The sequence below is a fragment of the Synchiropus splendidus genome, chromosome 7, assembly GCF_027744825.2.
Source record: "Synchiropus splendidus isolate RoL2022-P1 chromosome 7, RoL_Sspl_1.0, whole genome shotgun sequence".
Taxonomy (NCBI): Eukaryota; Metazoa; Chordata; class Actinopteri; order Syngnathiformes; family Callionymidae; genus Synchiropus; species Synchiropus splendidus.
The window spans coordinates 11244925-11262453 of NC_071340.1; the positions used below are offsets into that span (position 1 = coordinate 11244925).

General features: G+C 41.1%; 1 protein-coding gene across 8 annotated transcripts in view; it reads left to right on the forward strand.

The window, feature by feature from the left end:
• Positions 1 to 17529, forward strand: part of pde4d (phosphodiesterase 4D, cAMP-specific) — a 182484-nt gene that overhangs the window by 24080 nt on the left and 140875 nt on the right. For all 8 annotated transcript variants that reach the window (XM_053869799.1, XM_053869805.1, XM_053869795.1 and 5 more), the window contains one exon: positions 16499 to 16731. In XM_053869799.1, coding sequence (XP_053725774.1) covers positions 16499 to 16731 — 233 coding nt within the window. The remainder of the gene's footprint in view (positions 1 to 16498; positions 16732 to 17529) is intronic.

The window sequence follows — 17529 nt, forward strand, 5'->3', positions numbered from 1 at the left end:
AATAAATGTATTCAGCTTCAAGGTCCAATCTTGCCTCTTTCCGTGCTGCCCCCTCTGATTCAGGTGCGTGATTTCATACCTCAAACATCAGAAGAACCGAGCTGCTGTGACATGGATCGTCAAAGTGAGCAAAAGTAATGCTAGCATAGAAGAAGAGACTCCTAGCAACATTAACTGCTTCAGTCGCAGAGACAGGACACTTGTTTATTTAAAAGGCACCACATAAATATAAGGCCAGACCGCTACAGACAATTGGGTTGGGTGCGTAAATAAACCAGTGATGCCAGTGCAGTCGGCTAATGCCATTCGGAACCTGCTGGATCACATAATTTACTCCAGAAGATGTCCTTACATGAAACCTTTTTCATTCTGCTTTGATTTATTCCAATGAGATGAAGCAATCGACATTCAATTGTAGAATCAGCTTTGAGCCGTCAGCAGCTTGGATCATTTTTTTCCCCTCTAACTAATCAACTATGAGTCAAAAGTCCTGGCCTCATCTCCTGAAACTCCTGATACTTTCCTGCCACTCGATGTCTCAGAACATTCAGCCACACATTCCGCAATCATTAACCATTGTTCCAGTGTCTTGCATCGCGCTCGGTTTCACTTCTACAGTATTTGGAAGGAATAAATTGACCGCAATATCTGTATGGGTTTTGTCATTATCATTATGTGTCCAATACTTTTCATACATGACTGCCTCCTGAATCCCAAAACAGTCTGTTTTACACGTCATTTGAACAAATCCATCTGCTCCTTGAGAATATTTTGGCTATTTTACTGTGACAGCTTTCATCTTTTAGTATGAGAGAATGGTAATTCCCCACCATCCCTTCTTTAGGTGAGCTGCAGCTGCGTGACTAAACTTCACATATTCAGACTGTCAGGATTCCCCAGGCTCTTGAAGGGATAAGTGATTTGATATATCCCGTAATTTCGGGATCTAACTCTCTGCTCTCCCTCGTGGGCTGCAAATTGGCCCAATTGAGAGCTGATTTTTGTGATGAGGCCTGTGATTTATTTTATTTGGATTTACATAATGAGGCCAGAGCAGCCTGGCCATTGGTGTTTAAACATTTTGTGGCACTGGAGAAAAGAAAGCAATTACCCTGCGGAAGGTGACATAAAGGAGGCTGTAAATCAAAATTCATAGCACAATTACAGGTGCGAAGGCGGGAACTAGCAGCTGACGATAGACAAAGAGAGAAAGAAAAATGTCAGAAAAGATTACAATGGAGCAAAAGGGACCAAAAGAGAGTTCATATTTATTTGCCAGTCGATAACTTCTAAAAGGAAATTAAACTGAACATGACAATTTGCCTTTTATTTTATTCGATTGAAGAAAACAATTTACCAACAATTATATATTTTCTACCATCCCCTTATTTTCCTGTTTCTATTTGGCTTTTCTGTTTTTATAATATATGCATCGATTATTGACATTTGCCGTCTCTACATGTTGATAAACAGTGCAGTAGAGGCGTGCTAGTGACGGGAGGCTTCACTCCTGGGGTGAACATGCGCTATGGCTGGGTTTTTGGTTGGCTTTAAATTAGTATTGAACTTTGCACTCAGAGAGACTGAAAGGCTGAACAAAATGATGGATTTGGACCACATGCCGTGAGTTTGATGCATGTGCTGTAGATGAAAGTGAATCCCTCTCTCAGTGTGATTGATTATCAATTTGTCAGGAGAGCAGACAGCTCCTCGATGGGCAGTTTGAAATGCATTCACCACTCAGATGTTTTCAATTATCATGAGAAGATGAAGATTCAAACAGCAGTGGAATTATTCAGTGTAGCATCTTTTCTCCAATATTTTCAAGCGACCATGCAGTGCTACCTTTCACTAAGTGTTCAGTGCAAGCCGGTTGGTTACATTGACTGAAAGCTTTAGTTATTCATTCTCAGCCAATCAGGCCAGATTTATTCCCTGCCAGGATGCAGAGCAGTTTCTGCCTGAGAATCATCCCTTACTTGTTCCAGAGTGCTGTTCTTCTCAGCCCTCAGCAGGGTTTTTCCACTCCACCGTCTTCATCACCTTACTCTCTGAAAGTGCTCAATCTCTGTCTCTCACTTGGATGAGAAGGGTTCGGCCAATGTAACAGACAGACATTTATTCAGGCATGTTGCGTCATCTGTTTTAGAATCACTAGCGTAGAGTTGCATGACCTGAATTGTTATTCAAGATTGGATGTGAATAAAATATTCATTGTGGACTTTTTTGAGCTCAGAAGCCGGAAACATGTGGACAGTAATACAATATTTTCACCGTTTTTGACCTTTTTCTACCTGTTTGTAATTGGACTCTTTTGATAGTCTCAAACTTTAGATATGCTGGCTGCACTAGAAACAGCCAAAAAACTTCCACTGCAACTTCTTGACTGACTCGCACCCACTTTGATGGCACAATGGATGCAATGTATATTGCTCTTTAGGACCATTGCTGTTTCCAGCAGGCAGTAGAATCTCAATGAGAAGTCAAATCTATGAGCGACAGCACACTTCCAGAAGGAAAATGTACATATCTCAACCTGTCAGTATTTTCTTTTAGAGTATTATGAAGGCTCTATTTCTTAATCCCTGATTCGGTTTTCTATTTTGAAAGCATTGTGACTATTTAGTTTGGGATAAGCCAACTCCGTTTGAACTGGACGAGCCACCTGTAATGTTAGTGGACTGAGAACTCACGACTCAGAGCTGAGTGGATGAAACAAAAAATGTCCTGGTTTGAGATGATTGTAAAGTGAGCTACTGTTGCTCAGAATACAACGTACTTTCAACTCCTTTACTGCTTATTGAAGGACATGACCATATATGGAAATCCAAGTCACTTTGAATGCCTTTCTACTAAAAGCAATCTCTTTTATTGTACGGACGAAGATCTGGTTTGGTTAAGAAACTCGTGTCAGTAGGATCAAAAGAGCACAAGTGTTGTGAGTAAGCTCAGGCACAGATCAAGATAAGACAGGGAAACAACAAGGAGGGGAGGGTCAGCATGATTTATGCTGAATACAGAAGTCAAAGAGATGAGTTTAGCTTAAGTGCTCGGAGGGTCACTCCGAGGTAGAGTGGGGACACAGGGTGCTCTGATGAATGCCTTGTGCATCGCTCCCGGGCCTTGTCCAATCAGACAGCACCATTGATGAATAGTCATGAGTCACCTTATCTGCATCGCCATGGTAACGTTGATGTGACTTTGGCCCTGTGAATGTGATGAGGGAATAGAAATGGGCCAAACGCTGCTCAGTCATCTTCTCGCTCACATCTCTATCACCAATTAGAGCCCAGCAAGGAGCGAATCTGCTTCTTAAGGGGATGAAGACGATTTGTCAAAGTAATGGTGAGGGATTCATGTCCAATTTGGACATAGAACAAACATTTCCTTCCGACTGAAGATCATACTAATTGATGCTTTCACACTGATACTCAATTGTGGGAAGAGAGAAACGCGTGTCAAAACACTAGATAAAAGGAGTTGGGTAATCAGATGAACATGATCTGAGAAAGGGAATATCATTAGGGAAGTGACTGAACGCCTGACAGGCTGCGGCTGTGGGCAGAGAAGAGTGTAAAGCTTTTGGAGAAAGTGTAGTGTGTGCGGCCTTTTCTCTTTGCCAGACATTGTCAGAATGATCTATCACCCCAGTGATACCCCAAAGCAAAAGGTCCATCAGTAAATTATGATGATGATGATGGTTTAAATCCACTGCCTTTCACAATACACATCAGTTTGCATGATGATTAAAACCATGACTCCTCTATGCTGTTGTTTTTTTTTTTTTACTGTTGTGTTCCAAAAAGGTCACAAAGGTGGAACAGTTTATTCAGTCAATTTCCATCACATTTGGAGTTTTCCGTCCCTTGAATATGTTGCCTATCAAAGGCTCCATAGTCTGCTCTCCAATAGAGCTCTGTTCAGTTTCTCATATGTATTAAATAACGCCTCAGGTGTCATTCAGTATAGATGACGCAAAGTGAACTCGTGGAGACAGAACACTGAACAGCCTTGACTTGAGATCGGGGTTTGCAGCTGGCTTAAGGAAAACACTGAGGTCAGAATAACCACCTTCATTTCAGTCATGCGTGTCAGTTGTGCCTGGAAATTCCCAGGTACCTCCCCCCGGTTACGTCACCATGAAGTAGAGGTTTTGAATCAATAGAAACCAACACATTTTGCAAAAAAAGCTGTTTTTTCTTCATCCTTTCCAGTTGCCAATAGAGCATGTACAGTATTAAACACAAAGTTGCTTATTTCCAGACAATGCATGCAGGGAAATATGTAACAGCTGGAACCCACTGAACTCTGCTGTCACTTAATTCCCAACTCCAACTTCCCACGTCTGAGGTACAGTAACTAGAACACAGCGTCATGAACGTGTGATTCATACTCAGGCAATCATTCATGACTCAGAAATCTTTGACATTTACAGACTTCATAATATACAGTGTCTAGCACTTTATTTTTCCATATGCAAGCCTTTTAAACTTTAATTGTTGGTGTGAACCATGACATTGTCGCTGGCTTCTTTTAAGAGGAGGGGACTCGCCCTCCCTTGGATATAGTGGTTCGGCTTAATTTTGTGTGGATTAACTGTTGCATATACCTCATCCTTTTTTATTAGTGGATAGCAACATCAGCAGTCACAGTTGCTTCTCATTTCACAGCCAATTGACTGCATGTTAAGTCACGTGATTCGCTGCAGTCGAAGTGTGATTAATGTCGCAGGTGTTTGGCAGCAGTGCTGTTACCGTTGTGAACAGTCTGGCAAGGCACGAAGAGACCTTCATTTAATTGTAGCCAAGTCAATTTAAAGATTTCCCATTAAAATACTGTCTAATTACGGCTATCCGTTTGTTCCATTAAAGGATACTTAGCATTTTGAAAGTAAGATTTAAAGTACATTTTGGATTTTCATTTCATTCCATTTTCTAGAATGGGCTGCAGCAGCTGCATGTTTTTGTCCCAACCTACCAAGCACACGCAGTTTAACCTATCAGGTGTCAACTGAAACTAGGAGCAGTCAGCAGTTACAGATTACCTGGTTGGTGAAGCTGTACGTTCTTGATAGGTTGGGACAAAAACCCGCACCCACTGCGGTCCTTCTTGGAACAGCTGGTTAACCCGTGCTTCAGATAAATCCCACTCTCCATCCATCCATCATATTAGAATACAGGTGGTTGAAGTGTGCATGCTGCCCTTTGTCTGTTTGCATATGTATGGCACTCTACATATTGTTTTTCTTTAAAGAGAAACAGCTTTTCAGGTCTTTATTTTTCATACCTTTTTTAAATTGGATTCATTCAATGAGTGATGCTCATTTTAACAGCATTTTCTGTCCTTCAAAAATAAATCATTGAAAATTTCTTATTAAATACCTTGAAAAACAGTGGCTTTATATCAAATTCAGGGTTCTTGCGGTGCTTTTAGCTGCATATGAGGCGTTGCTTGTCAGCGCTCTCTCTATGTACCATCTGTCGAGCACAACTCCGCCTTTAAAGGTAGACAAATCAGCTACATCTTCTCTTCCTTTGTCTTCCACCCGGGGAATGATTTCATCATGACTGTTTAGTGAATTGTTATAGTATGCATTTATTTGACCCTTGTAAGAGCCAGTTTTCAGCAACATTTCCTTCCCAAAGGTGCATCTATTTGTTATTGTACACATTGTGCCATTTGCATTCATATCACTTTCATGTTCTCTCGACATCTCCCCATCCTTTTTTCCGATATAGATAAGCTCAATTTAAGATGAGATCTCTGTTTGAGAATGATATTTGCCTCCATAATGGAGTATGCAGCCTTCTCCTACCACCTTTGCCTCTGACTCCTGCAATGTAGCAGCTTAAGCAGTCTACCTGTACTCTGCCTGTCTCTGTACCAGCAGACGATAGTGACTGGATGGAACATCATTGCTTTATATTGGTTTGCTGGTATGGCATACTGGCAATGGATGGACTTCAGAGGATTTTGCGACCAGCGCTGATTCTGGCTCATAAGTTAAACTAGCTGATAAATCAGCACGATCACTGTGTATGCTGTACAATAGACTAGTCTGAAATGACTCCTCGCTACCTGTCAGCTTTGTCTGTTCTTCTACTGACAGCTGAAGTAAAAGGACTGAAAAGCTCCCGGCGCCACTCCGTGTCACAAAGGTGCATTACTCAGTAATCCGACTTCCTCTCCACAGCATGTAAACCGGGAGAAGATGACGCAATGGGTTAATCGAGTTATTGCCATAGTCGGGCTACGCTCTGCATGTACTCATACTCATATAAGCTTATATTGCTCATTCAGTGGGTCAGAAACAAAAGAGTGAAGTAACAATTACTGGTTATTTTGTGTTATTGGGAAATAATTGTGCATAGATAGCAAGGGATTGGAAATGGGCACAAAATACTCCAGGCATCTGGATGACTGCAGTCCTCAAGACAAGTCTATCAGTCATGCCTATTCCAACTCAATTCGTCCGTATCTCATATTTTTTGCTTTATCACTCTCTTATTTCTCTTGCGCTGAAATCTTTTTTCTCATCTCATTTTTCTCACTCAAGCATCATGAAGCTCTGTCACCATGATGTATATGTTGCTCACGGCACATGCTTCTTACATTTTTCTGCTTACAAGGAAGTAAAAAGCTCTGATGCAGCGTATGCAGAAGAGCTCATCACAGCACAGGTGTGATTTTGATATTCTGCCGCGTTAATTGGATTTCGAGCAAGTGTGCCGCATTGGAGTGATTGATGATGTGCTAAGAGAAGCTAATTTAAGCATTCAAGAATTTCATGTTTCATCATCAAATTTATGGACCAGTAAGTAGGTTTATGGATACGTAACATGTTTTGAGGTATGAAAAATATATTCATGATAATTATATATACAGTAGTGGTAATGTGGTTCCCTCACTGTCATGAATCATGAAACTGTAAGAGATGTTCACTATTTAAACTCTGTCAACGTCCTTTTTAAACAGTGAAAAAGTCCATACACTGATACCCAGAAGAAAATGTGACCAGAAAACAATTGCACACTGTGAAAACAATAGAATTCCGATGTTGTATTCCAACATCAGCATCAGAAAAGCTTCATAACCATAGTCAGTGAGGGGTTCCACAGAAAAATTATTTTCTTTGTTGCACCTGTGAATTAACATGATATTATACAACAATTATACAACATCTAATGTTGTAATTATAATTATGTTATAATGTTATGTAACATTCTAATTATAGAATTATATTATGACATATAATAATGGTACAACATAAATAATTTAAAAATATAGAAGTCGAAAATAATAGTATTGGAGTATTTACATGGTGCTGCATTATATGATGAATTAAGAGATGGTAGCCTACAGTCAATGTCTGTGCTTACCCTGGTGGTGGCACTGGTTTGTGACACAGATATGGAGAAGGTGAGGATGGACTCGATGGTGGCTGTGTAGAGCCGCACCTGCACCTCAGTGGGCAGTTGTAGTTTCCTCAGCTGCTGCAGGAAGAACAGTTCCTGGGTGGTGATGCTGCCCAGGAAGCAGAGTCCACAATATTGAAGGGGCTGGAAGAGTCTGCCAGGGGGCATGGTGGGGTTGTGACTTTCCTGAAGTCCACGATCATCTTCACTATGGTTGTTGGACAACTAGCTGGTCTACCTCCCGGTCCTGTAGGCGGACCTGCCTGAGAGCGCAATGAGAGTGGTGTCATCTGCAAACTTGATCAGCTAGACTGTCTGGCTGGAGGTGCAGCAGTTGGTGTACGTGGAGAAGACCCTGTGGGAAAGTATGCAACCATGAGGGGATCCCATGTAGATGGTCTGAATGTGGAAGACAACATAGGTAAATGCTCCCTTTAAACCGTAATAACAAACAGTTTTGCTGTCTTCATGTGCAATCATTTTAGATCTGTACTGATCTGATCATTTTTGCTGTCTGTGCCACCTGTTCAGCTATTTTTGGAGAATTTCCAGACATGGTTGGCTCAGATTTCATCCAACAACTTAAATTCATGCACACATGCAGATGATGTGTTGTGTCTCTGTTACATATAGGAAATGTCTCTGAAGGTGTGCATCAGTTCTGAGGGTTGCGTCCTGACTCGCAGGCTATGTTCCTTGTGCTCAATCCAGGGAAACTGGAGTTGAAGGACCAGAGGCTGTGGGGCAGATTATGGCAACGGAGAAGGTCAGTGTGGTCAGGAGAGGCCTGGCGGTGGGCTTTGTGAGCGATGAGGGTGTAAATTGGACATGCCGTTAGATCAGGGTGAAGAAGGACATGTGGTCTGAGTCATTTTCTCTAGAGGTTTTCTGCAGCGCACGCCACAACTGTCTGTCTTGTGGATAATAAAGCTGAGGATTATGGTTTCTGTGAAAGAGCAGGACATAGGATTTGTTTCTGGGGAGGAAATAAGCGTCCGGCGTTTCTGTAAGAAAGTTGAAGCCATCTTGTTGACCCGAAACTCGGTATAGGTGTGTCAATTTCCTCCAAGTGTGTATGGTATCGACTGACGTTTGGATATTAATTGTGGTGTTGTTACAGCTGTGACTGGACAGGCAGTTAAAGATGGTAGAACAGTGTGGGGATTTGACTGTCTCACCTACAACAAAGCCAGCAAACAAAGGGTGAGGACTGTATAGAAGTGTAGGGATATTGTACTCACGAATGTCAATGGCAAACATGTCAGATGACCTTTCGCTGTGGCTCCATCTGGACAGACGGCCGAGGACAGGCCCGCCGTGTTTTGTATGCATTGTCGACCGTATAACGTGTGCAGACGCCTTTTTAAATGAAAGATGACACGGGGAGAAGACATTTTTTGCGTGTGTCCAAGAATAGAAAAGCAATTTGCAAATGCCTGGCCGAGCCAATGATTTGTTTGATTTCCCGCAGAAATGATGGTAAATAACACCAAGAATGACTGAGTATGCCTCATTCATTACGCATGGAGCAGATGTAACATTTAAATAATGGAGCTGAGATTTTTCTGATGATTAATGGAGATCCAAGGCTGGCAGAAAACCTGTTAAGGTCAAAACTATCTCCTGCAGAGTTCAGGTAAGTAGCGGATAAATAATCCTGGAGGCACGGAGAACAGACAGATTATTTGTGATCTATCTATTTATTTATTTATTTTTATGATGTGCTGTATATACATTAAGCCAAACATCTAAATACATTTCATTCCGAAGGTACCACTCACAAGGTCAGATCATAAAATATACCACCACTATCACCATCATTTTTCATCTCTGGCTCTGAGATACATGAAATAGGCCGAGAGACCTTGGCTGCTGTACCAAGGCATCCACCCAATCTTGATTAAACTTCGGCATGCCATGTTTTACAACTAACTACGTGTACGCTGTGAAGCCCCACTGTCATCACTAATACCATAGACGCCCATACAGCAGCATCCTAGCCTGCCTGCTGAAGGAGCAGTGAAAGTTTTCCTGACAGAAATATGAAGTCATTGCACAATGTCACAGTCAAACTTTGACTACTTTTAAGTCATCTTTTTGGTGAAGACATTTATAGAACTTTCTATATTGACTGACAACTTGAATGACTACAAAGAGTGTTTTATCTTGCGTCACAGAAGTGGAACTTCGGCTTTGACCTCACAAAAACGACTTTTCCGACCGTCTTTGAAAACACTGATTTCATTGGCAGACGTAGAATGTGCTCCACATGCCAGGCCTGCGTGTGGTGTTGCATTTTCAGGCAACATATAGAACGGTGTGGTGCATAAAAGCTTGGCAGCTGCATAGACCCGGATACAACTGGCACAGGCCTGCATCTCCATGTACAGCAAACCTGGGAAATCGCCAATATGTAAATCAAGGGAGGGTTGTAAGTGTAGATGAGTAAGTGAGCGTTCATTCAAAGATCCAAAGTTTTCAGCACTAATTGTGTGTGGTTGTTGTGTGGTCGGTTTTCATTCCAGCGAGCAAGACTCCGGGGAGACTCTGAGTGAGCTCACCTTATTGTAATAATCTGTTGAAAACTGTAGAAAATGTTTATGTGATGGTGCTACACTGAACGCTTTTTAGCAACAATGTGTTCGACAACTGCAGTCAGGACTACAGGCCCACTAAATGGGCCAGAATAGACAGAATTATAGCAACCACTGGCCAAATCTGGGAGAAAAGCCTAAATACTTGTGTCTACCTGTTGACCTATTGGACTTTATTCTCATCACATGATGACTGTTGATGGCTGCCACTCTTGCTTCACCCAAGTGGAGGTAAAAATTAAAACCTCAACCCCGTAAGATGCAGTTCTCTTCCCCAAAGCAGAGTTCTTACCACTATTGAACCAACAGCAATGCTTGGTATCCATCTCTCAGTTCAATGGAGAATCACTTGGGGGGGATACCAAAACACAATCTATCCATCAAGTATTGATAAAACCTCCCTTTTTGGTCTCTTTTTAAAATGTAGGGTTGACTTCAGGAGAGGCCAGGGATGCCAACTGGTTGACAAATGGAAAGACTAAATGTTTTTTTTTTTTTTACTTGGGTGATTCACTGCTTCTCTCATGATCGCAATCTCTTCTTTTTCTCATCCCCTTTCTCAATCTCTTCCTGTGTTAACTTTTTCAATGCCTGCTCCAGAGATTTATCCAGAATCCATTTACGATCCACTGCTGCTGGAATTTGTTATGTACCTGGGAGAAGAATGATGCGGCTGCGAATGAAAGGCTGCTCATGGTGGATGTCAACTTTGGTGGCTCGTGGCATAGTTTGTACAAATCCAAAATCCTCTTTAAATCCAACTTAGACACTTTTCCCCAATACATGCTAATGTGCACTAATTCAGGAAACTCCTGTTTCCTCCCACTTTTCAAGAACATGCATTTAAAAAAATGTGTGTATCATAATTTGCAATGGTAGAAACACTATCGGTCACTATTAAAATAGCAGTTAATAAATTAATAATCAGTCATAGTCACAGAAAAGTAGCAGAACTCTTGTTGTGGTTTCATTTGTTCTGTCAATTTAAAGTCCTAGCATGCTTTGACTAGTATAAATGAATCAGAATGAGGGGATGGAGCAACTTCAAATCCTTTTCGAGCATGTCATTTTTGTTTGTTTGGATTGATTAAGGTTGGCGTTGTAGACAGATGGTAAATAGATATTCGCCCTGTATTTGATTTGTGCAGCCGCATCAATACACATGTGCGACCGTGGAGATCCAGATCCATATCAGTGGGATCAGTCAGAAAGTCAAAAGGGCAAGCAAAGTAAGATTTAGGACTGATAGTGAAGTCTGTATTACCTGCTACGGATCCGCTTTTTGATACACTACATTTGGGATAAAATATATATCAAAGTAAAAAAATCTTTTTTTAACGCTTCAGACACACAGCAGCTACACCGTGTTATTGACATGCAGTTCCACGGCAATTGATCTCTCTTCCCACTGCTAATAGCATTACGTAGCCGTACCATTTTCAAAAACAAACAAGGTATTGACATTCTGTTGGCTGTTCCTCACCGCCGCCACAGATGAGTGCATGAGAAAATACGCCCTGCCACTGCTGATCAGTTTGATGGGAACACCGATGGGATTCAAATACATGGAGCAGAGAGGAGTCACCGCAGACCAATTAACCTTTCACAGATCCCACTTATCATAAAGTGCCACTTCACTCATCAGGAGAGATGCGCAAATGACTGAATATTGAGAACTGACCCAATAAGTGGTGCTGAGCTACTCACATTGCCGTGACCTCTGAACTGCAGGTCTCCTTTACCATCCGCTGACTGTTAACACTTGGTACTAATGTCAGTACTGCACTTTTAATCACAGACTCTCAGGCTGCTTACATGCAGTTAACAATAGTATTTGCAGTATAGCGTTTAACAGTAGGCTCTTATGGAGTTAAACATGACCTCACACATTGTAAGTGCATGAACACTTCGCCCATTGACCTTTGTTGAATTTCCAAGCTGTGGTGGAAACCGTCTGTTTGTCTTTTTCTGAGTTGTCGACTTGTAAAATTTGAGAAAAAGCGCAAAACTTTAGATGACTACACATGTTCTATTTATTGTTTCCTCACTCAACATTTTAGCAAAGCTCCAACAAAGTTGCACGTAGATGATTTGATAAGGTAGGAAACCAAGTCACTGTGTGAGTCATCAAATAAAACTTTGTAAACTTTTAAACTCACTCTTAATCAATATCTTTTGTTTGAGCGATTGTTGCCAGAAACTTGTTTTTACCTCAAGCTAATGAGATAATGAAGCGCTAACTACATCTGCCCATGTGTTCCCCTCTGCCAGCCACCGCTGCCACTGAGAATAAAATGGATGATTATGTCAAATGAAGGGCTCAGTGGCTGTTTGGATGAAGATTGGCAGCTTGATTCATGCACGCGCTTGTGAGTTTGTGACTGCTTAGGTACAAGTGGGCTTTTAGTCTTGTGCTTTGTTCATATTCTGAATATGGTTGATTGAGTGTGTCTGATTCATTTTCTAATAAGGTTTATTCTGTGTACACGAAGCGCATCCATAAATTTACAGGGCACATTTCTTTCAAATTTTAATTCACCAAACTATATTCCAAAAGCGATGGAAACTAAATTTTTTGAGGGCCTTTTGAATAATTAAGATGCTTTTTTTTCTCATGGGTAATTGGTGTTTTCAAACTTGATTTGCTCCAAGCAGATTTCTAAAAGAATTTTCCACCTGAGAAATTAATAGAAATATATTTTACTGCATTTGAGTTACTTGAATTACAGTTTGCTGATCATTTTATGCCACACATGGGCAAAGTGTGGCCTGGGGCCCATATTTGCATATGTTTTTGCAGCCCTCATGAGGTCAGACTAAAACTATACAACTGATATGTAGTCATTTTTCTGACAATTTTTGTAAAAATTGTAAATATCAAATTATCTTATGTAACTAAAATTTTCCAATTTTTTTCTTGGCCATTCTGGCATGTATTGCTCGTTCCTCAAAATACATAGAAAAAAAATTAAATGAAAATATATTTTTTCAATTAAATTGCCCTTTTTTACCTTTATCTTTTTATCTTTCTCTGATCCATAGTTTTATTTTGAATTACATTCAAATAAAAGACATATAAAATGAAATATTTTTATAGGCTTCATGTTATATTTTCTTAAAATCCTTATTTGCATTTTATCTTTTTTGGTCCATTTTGTCCAACAAATTGTAGACAATGTAATTGTAACATTTAGTTATCTAACGTTTAAACCAACAAACTTGGTGAAACGAACTTTGGCTGTCTACGCGTGTCAAAAAAGATGGGAGATGTTATATGATCAGTGGCGCAGCCTGCCTTTGGTGTCGTGGATCCACCAAGGAGCACTCAGTCGTCCTGTCGTGAAGGAGTGTGGTCATGTTCGAAGCGCATCAGGTTTAGAAACGACTCAAAGTTGCACCAGCTTCTTTGCTGTGTGTGTGTGGGAAGAGGAGCATTCCGTGCAACACCGGACACTGTGAGTGATGGACGAGTAACGTCAGCATAGATCTATAGTGTATAGAAAGAATGTGACCAAACCATTTAATCTCTGCACATTGGTGGCTCGTCTACAGGTTCTAATTGTTCATGATTTATTGTCATCATGTTGCCCACCTCCATTTCCGGACAAATGGGGTGAAGCTGGATTTTCATTTCCCGCGGCACACCTGACAGTCTCTCACGGCATACTAGTGTGCTGCGGATGAAAAACAGTGCTTTAGGAAATGTTATTGGCCTCCTGTGTTTTACACTGCCCACATGTTGTGTATTTGTGTGTTCGTGTTGGACTGCCATCCATGGCTTGTGTCTGCAGCAATTGTGAAAACGCTATAGTTCCATGACCCAAGGGTGTACAAGTTCTCAAGAGTTGGTAAATTGCAGTTGATCTCTGTGCTTCTCGGCTTCGCCGTGGTCTTTATTAAGTTTGTCTGCGGCTTTAGGGGACAACAGACTGGCTGGGGATTGTAAGGCTGGATCAACAAGCGGCTGTGGGGAACGGCTACCTCTGATTGGTATGGTGTTTAGTGCAGTGTTGACCGCTGTTTATCTGGAGGGATGACACATGGAGGCAGGTGTCCAGTCCATTAAGAGGCAGTGAATCACCATCATTTTTGCTCGTGAAAACAGACAGAGCACCCCAAACAGCTGTTCTGTGCAGCATTTAATTTGCAATTTTGTATATCATTTTTATCTCAGTGCTTGTGCAGGCTCTAAGATTTTTCAACACTGTTTTCCAGACCTTAAACGTCTATTGTTTTACATGAGGAAAAGCATATAAAAAACAAATTGCTCACCAGTAGGTACTAGTAGCCCAGGCTTCGTGTTTAACATGGTGTCAATCATTCCTCACATCTGGGAAGTAAACAGTACTCTCGTGGGAAGCAAACCCCCACACTGAAGATGTAGTGAAGGTTACATGAAGACCACAGTTATAATTTCATTGGCAGTGGCAGAGGAAGAACTTCAGTGGACAGTGTGAGCTGGTGCCTAAAATGGCAGGCAAGTATAATCCTACATAAAGTCAAGTCCTGGAGGACGTGTCCTGGTCTTGTGTACTTGTGTCAAGTATGTTTTAAACAGTTCTTTTAAGCTGCTGCAATTGCTTTGGTGATTCACAGTTTTTAGTTGAAACTGGAATGGAGTTCCAGGCGCAGTGTTGCCATTTTTGTAGTCCTTGTTCTCACAATGTGAAGCCACACTTCCAGCAAGGTGTCCATTTTATAAACTTTAAATTGATGTAACTTTGAAAATCCAAACATCTAAAAGTGTATTGTGGTGTATCAATATGTTACAGAAAATCACTCTCCAGTAGGGGTCTATTAATGTGTCTATACACAGCTCTTGTCAAAGTTAATTTCAATTTTCCTTTTGTCCATGGACAATCTGTGTATAGCATCTTTGTCTTGGCCATCTGGGGGAAGAAAAAAAACTTGAACATAGATCTCAACACCAAACAGCTTGTTTGCTCATACAGTGTTTTTTTTTTTTTTTGCTCCAGACTGGCCAAGAATTATACCCCATGTACTGTATCCGCCCTCTCTATGCCTCGCTTCATTAGCAAAGAACTATTGGTTTAGTTTGTTATTATTCAGATATAGAGTATTTCCTTGTTTGTACTGTCTATTCTTCCAGAGATGAGTGTGAGCAAGGTTCACAAATCAAGGTGCCAAAATGACAACTCAATGAGTTATCGTTGTGGTACTAGCTTTCCTTGAGGGTGGTGTCCGTCACTGCTCTTGCCGAGCGTATAAATACTTCTGCTTTGTCCTGAGCGCACGACAGTGGATGTGACTTCTCACCAGCTCCACTTGTCTATTGAAGTGTATCCTGAATCAAAGACTCCTCCTGGAACCGCTCAATGGGCGATAGCTAATTGCCTTTCCTCTGTCCCCAAGGACTGTAAACAAGAAAGAAAGAAATAAAAAGACCCATTTCCTCCTTCCCAGAAAGTCTGTCTTTGTGTTTCTATAAAAAAAGAAGAAATGGGTTTCAATAATTAACCGAGTGGATAGCTTCTCTGTTCTCATGCTGATATTCAAGTGGTACAGCGACATATGAGAATGAGTTTCCGCACCTCAGACTCTCACCCTCTCAGCAGATGGAACCCCTATACATGTGTGATATTGACTCTAAAACCAATGTGTGGAACGACGTGTGTCCAACCTGTTTTACCTATTAACATAGACCCAATTCTAATAATTCTAATTAATTAATAATTCTAAGGTTTTTTTTTATCTGAGCAAAACGACATCACTACTTAGATAAGGTCAACAAAACTGCACTTACAGAGGCAGCCTTGTGAAATCAACAGCATCGATGAAACGAATGTGACACGTTTGATGGTTTTCTTTTCACTAAAAACCTGTTCATAGCTTTCTCTTCAAGAACATTAGCTGCGTTGCTTCCTCATATGTGTAATTTTCAGTCGTGTCTTTCGATGCATTGATGCATTCAGCCCTGATAGCTGTTGGCATCATTCTGAGGCTCATTTGCATGTGGAATTGTGCTGCTCATTACTGCCACCCAGAGTTGACGTCACCAGTTTCATTGAATAAGATATTTAATTTGACATGAACAATTCCATGTAAAGAACTCGACGCATGGCACTCAAGAGCAACCCGATGACGAATCAGCAGTTTAGGGAATGAAATGGGATTGTTTCACTGCTGCAACAAACATGAACAACTATGCAAGTGGCGTGATATTGAAATCCACTATGCGCATGATCCACACTAAAATGCTTTGATACGTTGCTAGTACAGTCTCAGTTCAATGCAAGAAAAGACTATAAAAGCTGGGCATTTTTCGTCCTCTGTTTACTAAGTGATGAAGCACTCCTTATTTGACTTGAATCCCAAATCCTCGAACCCTTGACTTTTACGGTCCAAACCTGGCTAGTTCAATTCAACACAAGTCTATCTTTGATATGCAAAGTCCATGGTTTGGTTAAAACATAATGATGTTTCACATGCTCCATTCATTTGTCTCATTTTCACTTTCTACTCACCAAGGCCTCAGATGATGAGTCAGAGTTTCCAGAGTCCGAGCCGGTCACCTGCACGGAGCCCTTCTTGGTCCGACGGCTGTCCTCCCGGTCCGTCCAGCTGCCTCCTTTGGCTTTCAGACAAGCGGAACAGTACTACTGTGACCGCAAACCGGAGCCGGACACTATTCCGCCACGGCCCACTACTCTGGCACTACGGAACCCACCACTGATTGCCATCACAGCGGCTGATGCCAGCAGGTATGAGGTCGTTGTGCTGTGTGTGTGTGTGAAGAGTGCGGTATCGCAAGAGACGTCATTGGCAACAAGGGCAACTAAAACAGTCACATCATGGAGGGCAATGAAATGGAAAAAGGCTATTGAAAAGTGCTCTCATGAATGAAATGTGATACTGTTGGACAAGCATAATATAGTCTGTCAAAATATACTGTGAAAAGTACATATTAATGTAGTAATGATATTTTGTTTGCCTTAAGAAGTGAACATCCAAAAAGTAAATGTTGAAAAAAAAACTTCCCCTTGAAACACATTTATTGAAAATGGATTGATGATGCTGGTTGTAGTATCAGGTTTCTTATCTCACAAAGTGTGATATAAGTAACAGAAAACAAGCGTGACATTTCTCTATTGCAACGAAGTAGAATACCCGGATACTGAACTAGATGGAGCACACTGACTTTACTGCTTGAAGGATGAAGGTGTTGGTATAAATAGTTGAGTTCTGGGGATTTTTCCGGTCATTCTTCCTCCTGATAATGTCATCTTTGAAAAGAGCTTTGTGCATAAGTCAGGCTATTTATGGTGGCATCAGTGACTGTGAAGGGCAGATGCCGACACAAATATGCGTCTATCTCTGCTGAAAAGTCTTCAGTGACTTTTAACAAAAAAACTTTTATTAGGGCTTTTTTCTCTCACTGTTCTTTGTGGGTGTGTATTGGTGTGCATGAATATATTCATGACAGTTTAGGGTGGTGCAGAATTCTGGGACTGCAGCAGTGTTTCCCTTTTCAGTTTTGCCTTTGTTCACACCCGGATTTT